Below are 18,484 nucleotides of genomic sequence, written 5' to 3'. Positions count from 1 at the left end.
AAACCCCTCGTTCTGACAGGAACGTGGATCCTTCCGTCTCCGTAAACAAACAATGACCTCTGTGTTGACAGGAAGTCGATGCTGTTTGAGGTTTTTTTTTTTCTTAACTCATTGAACTCACCGTTTCTAATCCATTCATTCCAAGATGGAAGGAGATTAAAGAAAGAAGGAAGCCATTAAGGATGTGTTGTGAGGACAGCTGTGTGCGTCCTTGACAACAAAGCTAATATACCGACTTGATACATTTCAACTCTGACAGGACTTTTTCTTTGCGCTCAGGGTCGGAATCCTCCTTGAAGAAGAGCTTCGATTTGTTTGACGAGTATTTGGACGTACGGATCCACAACAAGTTCTTCCGTTTGATCGGAGTCAGCGACAACCAAATCCGCATCGCAGAAAGCGGCACGTCGGGCGACAAGGTCTACGAACTGCTGAAGAACTGGATGCAGCGGCAGGGCCTGAAGGCCGACATCAACGACTTGTTGGACGCTCTGCTCAGCTTGGACCAGCGCCGCTCGGCGGAGAACATCGCCACCAAGGCGCTGCAGCGAGGCTACTACAAACACGCTCGCTGAGCGACAGCGGGCCAGCCACCACTGAAGGACCCAGCGGCGCCTGCGCCGCATCGTTCACCGGCCGCGCTCCTAAAGCCAGTAGACGATTGAAAACTTTTAAAAAGGGGAACTTTTGACGATCGGAGCTCCGTGGACTCTGGGACGTGACCGTGACGATGAAGAAAAGAAACTTTTTTTTTTCAAATAGTTTCGCAAACATGAAGGTGCGACACGACGTGGCGAAGAGAGAGGAGCACATACACTGGCTGCACTGACCGCTGGCACATGAACCGCCGTCCAGATTCCCCAAACGCTCGTCCAGTGTCCAGAAATCACATGTTCCAACCTCCACGTTATTTATCGACATATTTATTGTTGACTATTTATAGAAAGGCCAACTACCCTGGAGTGCGAGCGCAGTTACTGTATCCCGCAGAAGATTCTGGCGCTGCGCTCACCGTGCACATTGACCTGCTGACCGCGCAGAATAGAAGAGGCCTTCATGGAGTCCGGTCTCTGAAAGACGGCTTTTTGAAAGCCCGATTCAAGATCAAACTTGAGGGTGAAATGCTCGCCGCGCTAACCCTCTCCGCACTGCTGCATCAATCATTTCAGTGGTCTTGTTGAAGCATAAAGCAGGGGAAAATAGAAGGTCATGGGTTCAACTCTTAACAGTCAACACAGTTGAATCCATATAACAAAAAGCTCCTGCACTTTTGACTCGCCACGGATCGGAGGGTGAAGTGAAAAATCACAGCACGTACATGTAACGAGAAGGTCAACTGGTCGATTCCCGTCAGACACGGTTTCTCCGACTCGTACTGAGACATGTAACACGATTAAAATTCTTCACAGACGCAACTCAAAAAGAGACAGTGGTGTTTTGTTGACAGTCGAAAAAGGTCGCTAGTTCAAACCCCGAGGGCCGACACAGAAGAGTTCCTCTCAGTGAAGGGTGGGTGAGGTTTCATGAAGCAGTGTCCTGCTTTCCAGAGGCCACCAGATGGCGCTGTCGGCTGTAAAATGTTTGGACTTGAACAACTCATTCAATGAAACCTCACATCATTTCTTAAACTAAGAGCGCCATCTCGTGGCCTCTATAAAGTTAGGGCACTGTTTCATCAACCCTGCAGTACGGTTTCATGACACCTCATCTAGTTTCCGTGCTTTAAAAACCTATTTAACTAATAACCTACATACCTTAGACAGTGAGGTCTCAGGTCAAGATCGCGGTTTCAATCCCACCTTGGCAACATCTTACCCTGCTATCGAGGATCATGGGTCACAAATGCTTGGAAACTGAATGCTACCAGATCAATGCTCAGATGTGCGGAGACAATCATGTCAACAAAAGGTTCGATTCCAGTGAAAATAGCAGTGTCACAGGTTCCAACCCGACATTCTGACACTGGATTTGCAAGCTTCAGACGGCGTGATCACCATGTTGTCAGTCACCAGATGGTTGAATTCTCCCCAGTTAAAGCGAGGCTCTTGCTCAGCGGTCCTGCAGACGCTTTTTCGGCGCTCGAGCGGACAACATTTGATTCCTCATGACTGCTTGTATTGTACATAAGAGCGTGTATTTATAATGGCTGGGCTGTCGTGGGTTCCAGTCCTCGCCGATGATTTGAAAGCAGGTTCTCTGCAGTGACCGGCGTGTGGAGGACAGAGTTGTAATACTACAGTGCTGGCACTGACCACGACACAATCTCCAGGGACGATCAACACAAATCTGTTTCCTCCTGTTACTTGTACGTTTCCTGAAGGGGAACAGCCGGTGGTTTCACAGCGTCACAGTTTCCGTCATTTCAGCCGCAGAGATTGTCGCGGAAGTGTCAAAAATGTTTTTATTGTACATTTCAACATGAATATTTTGTACAGAGATTGTCATGGTTTGACTGTTCTTTTCCACAGTAGAGATTAAAGTTGTTCAAGTAAAGGCTGGTGTGTGTTGGAATGTAACCATGAGGGGGCGCTGTTGCTGCTATATCCATGCCAGCCATCCATGACATGATTCAAATCCCTTCATCAGTCCACACCGGTCACATGGAAATGAAGCTTCAGGACACAGTTTACTTACCGCCAGGTGGCGCTCTTTAATGATCTTACGGTTTGTATGACTATTTTGATGAGGATGACGCTCACATGCCAAAGGTGGACATTTATGTGGAGACATCCTGTCATTTCTGCAAAAAGGCTGCTGGTTGTGTTGCACTCTGGTTTCCTCCCATGGCCCAGAAAATAGAATTGAAGTCTTCTGGAAGGAGCGACCGTATAAAAAAAGCCACTAACCAACCCAACCAGCCTTCACAAGCTCTTAAACGAACCCTTTAAAGTTCATTCATTCAAGATTGTTTCAACGTAACATCGGGTTTTGCACATTGTCAACTTAATACCAGCATTCCTTTTACATCTCAGCAAGCCGATACAAGGTTTTAACATAGGAAACTAGTTTGATATGTCGTCAAAATGGCGCTGAGTTTAAATCGGACCAAGGTGAAATTCGATGACACTCTTCAAAACTGCTTCACGTCAACATACACAACATGATGTTCCCAACTATGTTGGTGCATTAAACAGTATACTGTACTGATGTGTTCTCTCCCCATGAAGCTGCGGATGACACCACCATCATGGGGCTCATCTCAGATGGAGATGAGTCGGCTTACAGGAGGGAGGTGGAGCGGCTGGTGTCCTGGTGCAGCCACAACAACCTGGAGCTCAACGCCCAGAAGACAGTGGAGATGATCATGGACTACAGGAGAGTCACAGTTCCTCTGTCCCCTCTCATGTTGGCTGGCTTATCCATTCCTATTGTAGACTCCTTCTGCTTCCTAGGAACCACCATCACTGAGGACCTCAAATGGGAGCCAACCATCAGGTCCCTCATCAGGAAGGCCCAGCTGAGAATGTTCTTCTTGAGGCAGCTAAGGAAACCATGACTGTCGACGAAGTTGCTGGTGGAGTTCTACACGGCCATCATCCTCACCTCCTCTATCACCGTCTGGTACAACAGCGCCACCTCCAGGAACAAGAGCAGACTGCAGCTCATCGTACGTCCGTCTGAGAAGGTGATGGTTGCAGCCTGCCACCTCTTCAGGACCTGTATTTCTCCAGGACCCAAAGACGTGCAGGTGGGATCAGAGCCTTCGACCCTTCTCACCCTGGTCATGGACTGTTTGTTCCTCTTCCCTCTGGCAGGAGGCTACGGTCCATCCAGACCAGAACCTCCCGTCACAGGAACAGCTTCTTCCCCTCGGCCGTCACACTGTTGAGTTCATGATCAGCCCTTGTTGTTTGTGGGTGATTTATTTATTGGTTACTTCTGTTATTACTGTTTTTTTTATTCATTTTTATTTTATTATGTTTTTGTTCATGATTACATGTTATTCCAAGGCACTTTCCTAGTTGTGGGATCCTCACTGACCATGGCAATAAATCTGATTCGGTTTCAGCGCGAACTTAGTTCTACAGTGTTGCGCATGTGCAGCAGCACCAAGTGTCTGGTGGCATCACTACGGTTGCTCCGCAGGGACATGCGGACTGGAGTTTCCGAAGCTGTACGAGGCACTGACATGTTCATGCAGCACGGCAGGAGTGCTGTTTCATGCCGCCCTCTGCTGGCGGATATTTGCCTATTTAGTCTCCTTAAAGTTCAAAATCAGTTTCTGGAACAAAGAAAAAGGTGGAGCAGACTTGGATCTCTCTCTCTTTTTATTTACTTCATCAAGAGATAACAGTGAAACAAACTATTCCATCATGAAAACCTAAGGAGGTCAGTTGCTTTTGTGCGGAGCCCTGGAAGTGACATGCATGCGTTTATTTTTTTTTGTATGTGACTTGCATGGCATTATTTTTTTTAGCCCGAGATAACAGTTATCAAGATAATTTTTATCTCGAGAAACGATGACTTCCTGTAACCACTATGTCTCCAATGGCTTCGTAACCGTTTGTCAACGTTGTCATTCACTGTCTGCAAGTCAGAATATTGACGACGGCCAAGTCTGTGCGCTTTTAACACTCTGACCAAGTGGCTTCTACTCAAAATAACACCACATGTGGCATGCATGACTTTATTTTTTTTTCAAGATCATTTGTATCTCGAGATAACTGTTATCTTGAGATAACTGTTAGCTCGGGATAAAAAAAATAAAGTCATGCATGTCGCTTCCAGGGTTGTGTAATACGTATAGCTTAGCCACATATGGTATTATTCTGAGTAGAAGGCACTTGATCTGAGTGTTAAAAGCACACAGACTTGCAGACAGTGAATGACAACATTGACGAACAGTTACGAAGCCATGGGAGACACAGTGGTTCCAGGAGGACGTATATAAAATGTTCCGCCAGAGAGAGAGCTACGCATGCGCTGATGTTTACCATTGTATCTTGAGATAAAAATTATCTCAAGATAATAGTTATCTCAGGCAAAAAAAAAAATAAAGTCATGCACGCCACATCCAAAAAAAAAAAATAACCATATGCATGTCACCTCCAGGGCTCCGTACTTTTGGAGCGTCTCAGTCTCCAACATGTTGAAGTGCCTGCATTTTCAGTGACATTATTTTAGATGAATACGGCCCTTGCGTTTAAAGGCTTCAGCATGTGTGTTCATTTACATGCTTCAGCAGAATCCGGAGGAAATCCAATAGGGCGTTGTGAACGTTCATTTTCGTTCTTGTTTGAAGATTGACAACCGAAGCTCTGCCCCCACAGGTCGACTCTGAAAGAAGAAAAACCCCACATTAGGACCCATTCTTCTTTCGCAGCACTGCACCGTCCAACATTCAGAACCCTCATGACAGCTCACTCTAATCTCCGCCAGTGTCACTGGCTCAGATGGGTAGTGATTGGTTTAATCATTGGGACAGAACGACAGGGAAACACGTGGAAACTCACCTGAACCGCCAACGCAGGTCCCACCGCTGGAAAGTTAGAAGACAGAGTTAGAAGGTGCGCACATAACTTGGGACAGATAAAATCCAACCTCACCAACACGCCAATTTCCACAGCAGCCTGCTGCTCCTTCTTCTGCGATTCACTCAGGCAACGCCGAGCGTGATCAGCGCCCCTGTTGGTCACGTTCAGTTACTGCAACAGCAAAGCTTGAACGGCTGCTCAGCGATTCACGCTTTTTCAGATTACGATCTCCAAGATCGACGGCCTCTGATTTGGGGAGAGTCAGGAGGTGGTGAGAGGTAGAGCAACGAAAGAGGGAAAACCATAGAGGCTGCTCTACATTATTTAATTTACAATCGTGTATTTAAATGTAACAACAGAAACAGAGTTAAAGGTCAGTTGGCACTTTAAAAAAAAAAACAGATTCTGCATACGTCGGCGACAAATCAGAGTGCTTGTCACCAGAGCTTCTATTTGCATATAGTTGCTGTCTATTTACAACTTTAGACAAACCAGCACCTGAAGACACCGATGTGAGGACAGGAGGGAAGCCAGCTGAGATTTAAAACAACAACAACAAAAAAAAAAAAGAATGTGACAATCATGAATGGAAAAAAAATGAAAAACTTCAATAAATTATTAGCTTCAACATTTATTCATTATTAAAAAGGGATTTTTTTTCCTATAATAGTTCCGATTTTTCCTTTTTTTAATGAACTAAAGCACGATAAATACAACTTTAAATAAATTACAGGGACGGGTTTTTAGCTTTTTCAGACTCGTATGTTTGTCTCCATTCGGGGGCCTGAAATCAAGTCGCTCGACTGGGTTTAAATTCTTTTAAAACTCACTCCAGTTTCCTTGGGCCTCTACAGAGCGAATCTGTCACATCAGTGCCATGTTGACAGGAAGCTGACAAACCACCTCTTCTGAACGTTCACTTATTTACATGAAAAGCTTTGTCCCAGCTAGCCTGGGATCACAGGGCCGATACCTCCAGTAATGGCAGATGCATTGTCAAACCAAATTATTGTAGCGTGTGCGTGACGCTGTCACGCCTTTATTCCGAATTGGCCTTGAAACAGACGCACGAGTTGAACACAAATCAAACCTTGGTGTTTATTGGTGCGATGATTCCAGGGTCATGGACGGATCAGTAGCTCTGTGCTTGATAAAAGCCCTGACTGGCGCTTGTAAGCGACGAGTCATATCCTGGTGTGTGTGTGTGTGTGTGTGTGTTGTGGCCCTCCGTTGACTGAATATGCTGCAGGAAGACTCCTCTCCAAAGCTATCAGGCATGTTATTGGTTACAAATTCTAAAAATAAATACGAAACAGCTGTCCTGCCTCCGTCATCCTGCCTTTATCCAGGGTGCAGCAGTCCAAGTGGGTGGGGATTATAAAGTCATACAAAATAAATACCAAAGTGTCGCCACAATGACACAGCGAGGCTGATGACATCATCAAACTCTTCATTAGAAAAGGAAAAGCCGGCGCAGGAGGATTGGCGTCGCTCCGCCGCAGGAGATGATCAGGAGTGTGTCAGAACTCCTCCAACTGTCCCTGCAGGTCCTCGGCCGAGTCTCCGGCCCGCTCCCTCCCACTCCCCAGGCTCCTGCAGGGTCCACCTCTAGCAGTTGATGGGGTTAAAGTCTGCTTTCGCTTTCGCGGCTGAGTTGATGATCCTCATGAGGCAATGTCCAAATTCGTCCAGGATCATCCTCTCCGCCTCCACCTGTGCCTGCTGAGTCAGCTCCGCCTTCCTCGCCTGCTCCAGCAGACACTCGCACGTGGCGTCCAGAACCTCCTTGGTCACGAAGGTGTATGGCAGCCTGTGTGGATGGAAGCGGACGTCAGTGGAGTTCAATCCAAGAGGCTTGTTCTTACGCTGGCTTTCATCCCGCTCTCGTTCACAACCATTTGATCGAAATCGTTTTTCCACTCTAGTTCATCCTCCCTCAAAGTACTTTGGTGAATTCTGGAACAGCGGATGGAAGGATCCAGACCGTCTCGACCAAGTGTGATAACACAGGGCCGTCCGAGTGTTTGTTTTGCCACCGAGACAAACGTTACCATGAGGGTGGATAGATGCTAAGGGCACTAGTGAACGACAGGAGGTGAGTGTTGTGGTGCAATGCTTCAGTACCTCCCGCCACCACTGGAGATGACTGGCGTGGTCCTCATGAGCAGGTCCGAAATCTGCGAGGACAGTTTGGTTTTGGCCGCCGTCTGCTGCTGCACTCGGACTTCGGCGGCGTCGGCGAGGTGCATGAGTGTCTTCCTCTCCGGACTCTCCTCAAAGTTCTTGCAGCCAATACACTTGCAGATGGACGAGCACATGATCTTGGCCTGTCGGACGACAAGGTTGAGAGGTGGACACGGCGAGATGACGCCGCTGGACTCACCTCGTAGCACTCGCAGTAGTTCTTCAAGCAGCCCGATCGTTTGCAGTTGCAGCCTTTGCTGTGCCGCCGGTCAGACTCGCCCTCTTTGCCTTTCCCTATCTTGGGTTTGAACGCTTCTGGGTTCCGGTCCAAACACGTCTGTAAAGACACCAGTCGGGATCATCAGCACGGACGGCCAGTCACGGGCTGATAGGAGCAGTGTCCTCACTTTCATTGACACTCTCTGCTCTAAAACCTTCAGATTTGAACAATCATGTGAATTAAATCTCACAGCGCCACCTAGTGAACACTGAAAATGAGGACACCGTTTCGTGAAGCCCCATCAGCCTGTCAAAGTGACACCTCCTTCATGGACCTTGATAGCTTTGAGGCGCTCCGTCTCGTGCTCCAGGTTGTTGAAGCAGTTGTTGCAGTTACAGTTGTTGCAGAACTCTCCGTTGGCGAAGCAGTCGCAGTACCTGGGGCAGAGGACAGCAACGTCAGCTGGGGGACACTTCAGACACACGTTCAGACACTCACAGTTTGAGACACTGCGACTTGGTGCAGTTGCAGGGCTTCCTGGGCCTCGACGTGGACTCCACCGCAGATATGCTGCAAGGAAACAACCATTCAACAGCCCGCTTCACCAACCAAAGAGACTGGAAGAAGAAAGTGAGTTGAGAGGACGTACCCATTGAGTGGCAGCCTGGCTGGAGTCTGGACACCAGTGGGGGTGGAGAAGTTTGTGCTGCCCGAGTGGGCCACAAACTGGGACTGCTGGACCTGGCAACAGAGCATGGGGCGATGAGGCTCAAAGCTAAGAGACACACTTGACCTTGAGCGATCTTCTATGTGGGTGCTGCACTTTATGGTGGCACCACATCTGAAGATGAAGATCAGCACCAGAGTCCACAGATCACAGGGTGACCACACTTCTTCTACTGAGACATCTGCCGTTAATGTTTCAAGTGTGTCGAGCATGAGCAGTTCAGTTCAGTTCAGTTCAGTTCAGTTCAGTTCAGTTCAGTTCAGTTCAGTTCAGCATCCATCCATCCATCCATCCATCCATCCATCCATCCATCCATCCATCCGCCTTTCAATGATGAATGAAACACACTCCAAACTGATGGACTTGAAACTCAAAAGTTGTGGTTTTGATGGGCTCTACTTTTGAGAGTTAACCTTCTGGATTTAATGTTAAAATGTCTTGACTTTTAAGGTGTAACATGAGACTGTGCATGCGGAGTGAACCTCATCTGTCAGAGCAGTAGCATGGAGCAACACAGAGAATGGGACAACAGCATATCACACTGCCAATTCAGCTTTTACAATGCCAACCAGTAAAGGAATCCAATGTATGACAGATGCATCACAAGCACTGAGGAGTGACTGGTTTGGCGTTCGGTTGTGGCGGCCGCCGAGTTACTCACCTGGGTGACGTACTGAACGGTGTACCCCACGTTGCCTCCTCCAGGAGCCGGTGCCAGGACAGTGCCAGGGGGGAGGTTGGTGAAGCTGGGTTGGATCTGTGGCAGCGGAGTCGCCGGCATGATGAGCCGCTGCTGCGACTGAGAAGTGGTGACCACCTGAGCCGCAGAGTTGAGGGGTTTGGGGACGACCTGTTGGGAGAGCAGCTCAGTGAACACAGAGAATTGTGTCTGGGCCTCAACAAAAACTTACCTGCTTCATGGTCGGGGCAGGGACGATCGGGACCGACATCCTCACCGCACCTGCGCCAACCACCATGGGTTTGGCTGCCAATGAGAACCATGTTAAGATTCCACACGGGTCAGCTCTGAAATCACCTGAGCGCCGCCTCACCTGTGGGGACGGTGTTGGCACTGGGACTGCCGTGCTGCACCGGTGTGTTCGCAGTGGTGGCTGTGACCAGACGCACGTAGTGAAACCTGCTGCCAGGAACCGGGATTTGCTGCACGTTGGGTTGCGTGGTCAAGGGGATGATGGTCTTGAACTGGGAGGGGCCAACGCCTCCTACAGCCTGGACAGGTTTGATGCCCTGAGGGAGAACGGTAGCCATCAGAACCTTTTCTGTTCTTGTGTTTTTCAGTCTATATATACACCGTTTCCTGCGCCTGTGTCTACGAGATGACTGACGAGACAGATGCAAGTTTGAACTTTGACCTCACCTGAACAGTCGCCTGGCTGGTTGCCACCTTGACTGGAGACACAGGTGTGGACTGCTGGACTGCGAGGATCTGCTGCCCAAGGGCCACGTTGACTGGCAGGGTGACGGCCTTCTGCTGAGTGTTGGAGGTCGGCGAGGCCACGGAGACTACGGTCACCTGACGACAACAGTCTTTTTACCATCACGTATTCACGAGTGCTGTCTGAATTCATACAAAACATGATGGACAGACGCAGAACAGAGGAGTGCTACCGATAATAGAACAAGTTTAAGTCCAGAACAAGTTTAAAAAGGGGTATTGGGTCAACTCAGAGGGGCACGATTTTTTAACAATCAAAACAACAATAATATAATTTTCATTAGGATGAAAAATCTCTCTTCTTTAATGACATCATCTCAGTCATGTCACAAGTGACAGCGGACCAATGAGACGTGGTGCCAACACAAGCATGCACTGATTCGTTGAACAGTTATTTAATAATGCTCATCACATTCACCTTGCTGGGTGTTTTCAACGGCGAGATGGCAATCTTTTTCCCCGGGATGCTCTGGATACTGGTGTTTTGAGGCTCTGCAAGCGTGATCGTCCTCGGTGTCATCACAGGTGATGTCTGGGTCAGGACCCGGCCTGAGTACAGGAAGCATGCGCAGGACATTAGCGCGGTGGTGGTGGTGAAAAGTCTAACAGGTAACGGACTGACCCGTGAGGACAGGAGAGACGGACGTCTGCGGACTCAGGACTTTGCTGTTGACCGTCTTCGTGATGATGAACTTGAACGGGGCTGCTGATGACGCCGGAGTTTTCTTTGCAATCTGGGATGAGACATTCAACGTTGATTGAATCAAATGTTCATCTTCTTAACATCTCAGGTTTCAGTTCTATTGGTTTAGGAATGAATAAATGAATAAGTATTTTAATCCCACATCAAACATACAACAATTCAAACAGCTGATTACTCTCTGGCTTTCACTCGTGCGATTCATCTCATCCATCAGTGAGTTATGTCCAAATCCACAGACAGATTTATGTCATGATCATGACGTCAAACAGCCAAACCAATGACTTTTGACTAAGAGCTTAGCCTTTAGTGAGCTAAGACGAGCAAGGCATTACAGACATAACAAATATGAACCTGAGGGAAAAGGACCAAAAAAGGTGTTTTGCAAGTCATCCGTTAAAAGTCACATTTAAAACCCATCTATGAATCAATGTGAGCAACCAGCCCTGTCTTCTTGTTTGCTCTCCTTCAACACTCAACATCACAACACCCTTGTTCCCGATTGGCTGCTCGGTCTCTCACAGCAATACTAGCTGTACCATGGGGGAAAATTGCTCAGTCAATTCAAACAAAAGGCTTAAAGCGCATCAACAGCAATAACAGAGTGCCATTCAAAAAAGTTGTTTCATGACCTTCATAATATGCTCAGGAAAGACTCCATTTCATGGTTTGTGCAACACGTCTGTAAAGTGATAACATGCTCAGACCTGGGCAAAGCGCGGTCTGCGGGCCACATTCAGCCCGATGCCTGTATTTCCGTGGCCCTTTTGACGTTTTGACTTTTTGTTCTTGCTCTTTTACCACCACCACCACATCAGCAGTAAATATAGCATGTTCTTGTTTTAAGAACATTTTTTTCTTCTTTTTATTGGCCTTTGTTTTCCCTTATTTCTCAAATTAAATTGAAGGAATATTGAAAATATACCTGAATGTCTCATACATAGATGATTCATATTCAAATTCAGTGCACCCACATAGAAGATCGGTCAAGGTCAGGTGCAATACTTGAAATAATAGGTTTCAAGGCATATTCACACTTCTGAACATCCTTAAGGACAAAATGAACCTAAGAAGATGAAATGTAATAGTATTTTTTCCACCATGCTTTGTAGTTGTCGCTGTCTTTCTTTTGGCATGGGCATGAGTTGTCATTGAATGTGACCCTTGTTCAGGTAGCCTGATGTTCCTAGCCTACCAGGCGGTTCATAGTACCTTGACTTTCATTAGTTCACCCAGGAAAGTGACCAGAGTAGATCGTGCTGCTCACCCTGAGCAGGCAGCTTTCCAATCCCCTGTGCTGACTGCCCAATGAACTCCTCTTTGTGTCCCACTTTGGCTATAATCAAGTTCTACTTGATGGAACCTGGTATAATCAATGGTCATGTTCCTATAGTTTTGATCAGGTGACCATTTGAAAAACAAGCAGAAAATGACCAGTTAGATTGGGTCCTCAGTATAAACAGTCCAATGTTTGGTGGTGAGGCATTAATTGCCCTGATGGCGGTCATTCGGCAATACTTCTTTCTCAAGAAAAGTGACAACTGAATTGGAGTTCGTAAAAGTTACACCCACCGAGTCAGCCTCTGCAGTAAAACACGCACCAAATTCAAACGCTACCAAGACGCAAATACAAATGGACTTCATCGCCTTGGAGTTTTCAGCAGCCCAGATACTCATTCTTTGGACGTGTAGGGAATGAAGAGGAGCAGTCTGTCAGTTTATAAGGCAACATACCAGGATTTAACAAGTGATGCGTAAAGTTCACCTTGATCTGTTAATTGAAAAGAGAATAAAAGTTTTTTATTTTAACACTTTTATACTGTGTATTCCCATTTATTTTGCTTTCAAAGTTGCAATCTTTTCTATACAGTGTTCAATCAGTATCACGGCTATTTAATGGGATTATGTAATTTATTTTCAAAAATAGTGACTTTAGAGTATGATTTAGTTGTGAAAAAAATAAAGTACAAACAATCAGCAAAATTCAGTATTTGCCTGTTGGGGCTTTAAAAAAAAACAGCAACAGGTATCAGCCAAGAAAATGCCGATCAGTGCCCCCCTACCTATAATGTTATAGACGATGGAATGTCCGCCTTATGTCAGGCAAGCATGCTCCAGATCTCTGCATCAGTGCCAAATAAGTTTTAGCTTGGGATGTCGACATGCCGCTTTCAGGCAACGATTTGGAAGAGCAGCTAAGATACATAGTTAACCTCCACTCAGCTGATGAGGTTCTTCAGGAAATTCGAGTGTAGTGCATCAGAGAGGGGCACTTGGGGCTATATCACCGCAGTGACTTTAACAGACGTATTTGTAGGGGTTTGACAACAAGGGCGTATTTGTGTCTGCGTGTTGGTACAGCTCATGAATTAAGACAACCATTATATTCAGAACTCAAATATATAAATATAAGCTAACATTTCATACAAAATAATGCCCTTCAAAATAACCACACTTTTTCGGGAGTGAAGCAACCTTACCTGCACGGTCTTCAGCTGCTGGGCTTGTAGCGTGTTCACTTGATTCCCAGAAGTTCCCATAACAGGCTTCAGGTCTGTCCTTCCACCAATTGTCACCACTTTGAACTGTGGAGCGGGCGACTTGCCGTCTGCCGCACTTTGCACAGCAGCAGGCTTTCCTGCCGAGTGAGGGATCTGCAGAACTATAGGCTGTCCAGACTTGCTGATGGCGGTCACAAGAAGTTTTTGTCCATCCTGCTTGATGACCTGGTGAGTCCCGACCGACTTTGCAGCCTCAGTGGCCTGAGACAAAGCCACCTTATTGAGAATGACTTGATGGTTTGCAGCCGAAATAGCGAAGGGCGAGGTGAGCTTCTGCGAGCCGCTCGTTGTGACGCTGACTCCGGTCACACTGTCTGTCGTTCTGGTTGTGGCTGTTGAAGTGGCCAGCAAAGGTTTGAGTTTAAGGGGTGAGGAGGTGGTCAGAACCTGAGTGCGTTCTGTGGTCGAGGCCAAAGGTTTTACTGCCACAGGCGTATCAGTTTCCATGGGAACTGAAGAGTCCTCGGTGACCTCTGACTGGACTATGATGTCGTTGGCTTGAGGTTGAGCCACATCCTCAATCGCCTCAGTGTCCATTATCTCTTCGGGGAGGACACTGTTGAGCTCTGGTGACACCACGTCCATGATTGGAACCTCTCGGACCTCTGTCCTGCAAGAAACAAGCATTATTAGTTTTGCAGCAAAAAAGAAGCAGCGAAAAATGAACACCGAAAGATTCAGTTGAGAAACATCCAGTGGCGGCCCCTTTTCGGACCACAGTTCCACAGATCAGAAGTGGGTGGAGCTAGTATAGGAATGGCCAACCCGCACCTCTGCAGCTCTTCACCAAATGTGCCGCCAAACTGGCTGCGATTTTGGTCAAGTTGCTGTTGAGATGATCTTTTATACAGGAAATAAGATGAAAAAGTCTGGCAGAACGTCAAAATATTGTTCAAACACTTTGACTTGCTTTTAACTTTGAAACAAACAATAAAACTTGCCGCACTCACTGCTGTACTCAATTCTGATGTGAGTCGCGGTCCTAAGACTTGGACCGTCATCAAATCCATGCTTCACTTTGTCATTCCCTAAACTAAGTGTATGGCACGTGTTTCACCCATTATTCATTATTGAGCGCCGTGATGTCTGTTTAATTCAGCTCACAAACACAGACTGGGTCAACATTATTCGTGGCACGTAAAAACACATACAAGTCAAATAAATGGCAGACATTTCTTTGTACGCCACTTGATATTTCGAGGAGGATCACGGTAACGTATGAATCTGAAAAACACATGCACAACAGACATACGCTGGACGCGAACCAGCAACCTTGTGACACACGGGGATGTGCTTTAACCGCTATACTACCACTGAGTCACGTGACCAGCTGTTCAGGTGAGCCTTGCAGCCTTACATATTTGTAGGATGTGGCTCTTTTCAGCAACACAGTACAACAATGCGGCCTTTAGCCTCTGACTGGTTGGCCACCCTTGAGCTAGTAGCTAGAGAGGATTACGGGAGAATGACTACAAAAGTGGAGGCAAACCTAGAAAAATACTGAGGCAAGCAAGTAGAGAAGGGCATGGATGCCAGGGAGACATAGAATAAATTCTGGCCAAGTTCACAAATTATGATTCGTGAACTTTTATTTATCTGATACTATATCTGATCGAGTGAGTGTGTGACAGAGAACTAGAGAAAGAGAGAACCCTTCCAACTCAATGCTGCAAAAAGGAGTGAGTTAATGCTGGGTTAAGGTTTTAGCACTAGTGCATCTTATTATGCAAACATTACTCATGTAAAATGTAACCGATTTGTAATTCTGAAACACCGATTTGTAATTCTGAAATACTGATTGGTCTTTTTGTGGTTAGGCGTTTTCAATTATAGTAATAATGTTTACAAAATGAACTGCTATATGCATTGAATAACATGCTGAATATAGTTTTGTACAAACAAAAAATCATTAGCTACGACTTGTGTTGAACAATACCAAGATACCACTCTGCCTGCTCATACAGACTTTACAAAGGCTGCACCTATACAGTTCAGGACTAAATTGTGTTCTGGTAAGTGACAAATAGATTAGAGTGCTTTGTGATCAAATGCGCAGTGAAATGTAGCTCTGTTCAGAACAAAATATTTTGAACTTGTATGAAAACATTTTTATCTTGCAGCCTATGCTAAATGATACAGTAGTAATGACATTTTCAGGATGGCAGTCTTATAAAAGCTGAGGTTCATGAGTCAGAATTCCTACAGTTAGTGAACTTGGAACTAACAACTGTCAAGCACAATGTAGCACACATAAAGAAGAGCAGAGACACAATCCAGCCGCCCACCAGAGCCACTGGTTTTAAAAGATGACATGCAACAGAAAACACTGGAAACATTCAAAACTGGCCTTTGTAAAGTTGATAATAGATCTCATGTGTAATACTTCATTCTGTGGAGATGACCCCTGCTTGTCTGTGAGAAACTTATAATAATCCACTGATTGTAGTCAGGGGTCTTTTTGAAACACTGGACGTAATCCAAATGGCTAGGGATGCAATACTTCTGTATAACAAGGTTTACCCTTTATTGAAAACCATAATAGCTAAAGCATTATGGTAGTGATTTGTAGCAATTTTGCTAAATAATTCATTTACCCAACTTCATCTTGAACTAGCCACCATGTTTCTACGAATAAACTAGTCTTTCAGATTCAGACTCACTCATTAATCTCCACACCTTATTATAATAAGCAAAACTGGAGTATAAAATACTCCCTTGTCACTAATATTGACATTAACACTGAACTGTCACACCTTAAACATCATTATATTCCCAACAAGTGAATTTGCCAACGAGAGGAGCAATAAAGTCACGTCTAATTGAATACTGTAAAACAATCATTCCACATTACAAAACCTACAAACTTCAAATTAAGTATCTTTTCAGGTGATTCTATTCTTCACTGAACCTATTCACTGCTCCATCTATGATTTCAATCTCACTTACTTTCACTTCATTTTCACTCACTTTTATTGTACATCTTTCTGATAAGTATTTATCTCATATATATTTATTTTTGGACATATAGTTTTTGTTTTTTGAAACTGGAGGCCTCAGACCAAACTTTCGTTGCCATAATATAGTGATATGTTTTTGTGCAATGACAATAAAGAAAGTCTAAGTCTAACTTAGAGCACAAAAGAAAAGACAAGCAAGTCCTGCATCCAGTGGTAGACAACATAGTTTCACCAACTAGTTTCGCAACTAGAACAAATAAAGTTGACAATCAAGTGCCAGGTTAACTTTTATGTCATTTATCATTATTGTTGAATCCATGTGATGAGTTCCTGACACCACAATACTACTAGTCTCCTTCATAATATAATCCTAACAGGGGACAAACAATGATGTTAGAAAGTTCTGGGAGAGAAAAAGGTTGTTATGTTATTGTTTGTTGTACGTTTAAAAGGGTAGTTCAGGAAGAGCACAATTCTCATTGCAGTACTGATGACGTACTGATCTTAAGCTTTTTTTATAGCACAGATATAAATGTTTTACCAGAGACTATACAGGAAAACAACTGAAATGAACCCTGGCAAATAAAGGATCGTTCAAGGTAAGCCCTGTGCAACTGCACGTAAGGCCATGGACTAGAAAGTCTGGGGCGATGAGGACCGAGTGATGTGTTGGAGTTCGTCACGTCTTGACAGCGACTAACAGCTGATGGGGGTTAACTAGGCCGCGGAGATCATCTTTGTCCCTTCCACAGTAATCCACCAAACCCGGACGCGGACTGCTAAAGTGGCCGCTGCGTCTTCCCGGACCCAAAATAAGACTAGAAACGTGCACGCGGTGTCCATAAATCGCAGCGAAAGTGAGCACAAGCGGTGTTTGGTACTGTGTTACTATTCTGGTCTGGGCTTGGATTTCGAAAGATCCGCCATTTTTCCATCGTCATCAAGCCAGTTAGCTTCAGCGGCTAACACCGGAGAAAACAAGACCAAGCATGTACCGACGACTAACTTAACTACCGCACAAAAGCCAAAACACCACCCATCATAGCCACCTCATCACACGGATGTGGATTTCTCCTGTAATTTGGACGCGTGTATCGCATTAGCTTGCGATTCATGAACCGTAATTCCCCTGACATGTCACTGGATTTACCTGTGCGGCTGGGAAGTGGGCGAAGTTAGCACGGGCTAACTAGTTGCCATAGCAGCGGGGAGAATCATCTTGAAATGACTGACGAAGCGGATAAAAAAGACAGCTGGTGGCGAGGGGAGCTGCAGTTTCTGAGCACTCATATTTGGCATCGTTCATAGGAACGAGTGGAAATCGCCGGACGTCGTCATCAAGCTCGTCGTTGCACTTCTCCAGTGAAAACACCAGCTTCCATCCTCTGACACGGAAAACTAAGTGGTTCAGATAACTGGCAAAAGTCGGAAACATGAAAACGTTTAACACCCTAAAACCGCTGATGGATTTTTCTCGATGTAAGGCCGTCTATATTTGATGTTTTGCGGGATGTGGTGCAGCCAGAACCATGTATGTTTTTATCGCCGTCGAAACACCGTTTTTCCTCGGCGCACGACTTGTGTGATCCATAACGTTTCATGGTGAAGACGAATGGTCTTGAAACTGATGGTATTCACGCAGTTATCGGTCTTTTGGCCATCTTATTAATAACGCGGTGACTATCACTGCTCAGTGCAGCGCAGCGGGCAGGACAACTGTACTAGCGAACTTGCGGAGCCTGCTAACCTGCGCTAGCCTTCACTATTTCTCAACATTGCAACAACGTCCTAAATGTGCTGCGTGATGCCGGGTGAGTGGTGGCGAGAATTCGGGGAGTACAAACACTCACGGTGCTTACCAATGGCTTTGGTGAAGGGTTAGGTATCCAGACGAAACAAGAGAAGCAAAAGGCGATTGTTCAAAATACCGCGCCGAGCGCCATTCCACCCTGACATTTCACAGGCCGGCCACGCCCTCTGCGTGCTACGTCATCCAAGCGTGCGTAATACTTAAAGGGCCAGTAGCGACATTTCGACTGTCAAAGAGGTAATTATTAAATGAAATAATGGCCATTAATCTGTATGAATATCCTATAGTCACCTCAGACTATTCATATTCTTACGTACATACTATTCGACGGCACCACTCGAGTTATTTTGTAGACATCTGATGATCACATGTGTGTTACTGTTACTGTTATTTAG

General features: G+C 45.8%; 2 protein-coding genes across 7 annotated transcripts in view; one reads left to right on the top strand and one right to left on the bottom strand.

The window, feature by feature from the left end:
- tnfrsfa (tumor necrosis factor receptor superfamily, member a) overlaps positions 1-2,738 on the top strand; it is a 30,146-nt gene extending 27,408 nt beyond the window's left edge. Inside the window, exon 10 of one of the 2 annotated variants that reach the window (XM_053862210.1) lies at positions 280-2,738. In XM_053862210.1, coding sequence (XP_053718185.1) covers positions 280-575 — 296 coding nt within the window. In that variant the 3' untranslated portion in view covers positions 576-2,738. The remainder of the gene's footprint in view (positions 1-279) is intronic. The other variant, XM_053862218.1, reaches the window with a different exon arrangement.
- Positions 2,739-4,575: 1,837 nt separating this feature from the next.
- On the bottom strand, positions 4,576-18,274 carry lin54 (lin-54 DREAM MuvB core complex component). 5 transcript variants are annotated; one of them, XR_008413688.1, is made up of 16 exons: positions 18,139-18,274; positions 13,242-13,927; positions 10,684-10,795; positions 10,480-10,610; positions 9,984-10,139; positions 9,658-9,853; positions 9,517-9,590; positions 9,267-9,455; positions 8,528-8,619; positions 8,377-8,448; positions 8,213-8,315; positions 7,858-7,995; positions 7,599-7,801; positions 5,547-7,284; positions 5,454-5,479; positions 4,576-5,277 (listed from the first exon to the last, which is right to left on the bottom strand). XR_008413688.1 is itself a non-coding variant. In XM_053854041.1 (14 exons), the coding sequence occupies exons 2-14, from the start codon at positions 13,905-13,907 to the stop codon at positions 7,083-7,085; spliced, it is 2,334 nt and encodes a 777-aa protein (XP_053710016.1). In that variant the 5' UTR covers positions 13,908-13,932; positions 17,430-17,646; the 3' UTR covers positions 4,576-7,082. The 5 variants fall into 5 exon arrangements, 1 of the variants encoding a protein (XP_053710016.1); XR_008413687.1 differs by having other exon boundaries at positions 13,242-13,932; positions 18,139-18,249; XR_008413689.1 differs by lacking the exon at positions 18,139-18,274 and adding an exon at positions 17,430-17,647.
- Positions 18,275-18,484: the final 210 nt, after the last annotated feature.

The sequence above is a fragment of the Synchiropus splendidus genome, chromosome 1 (genome assembly GCF_027744825.2).
Source record: "Synchiropus splendidus isolate RoL2022-P1 chromosome 1, RoL_Sspl_1.0, whole genome shotgun sequence".
Taxonomy (NCBI): domain Eukaryota; kingdom Metazoa; phylum Chordata; class Actinopteri; order Syngnathiformes; family Callionymidae; genus Synchiropus; species Synchiropus splendidus.
This window is presented reverse-complemented; position numbering and strand designations above follow the sequence as displayed.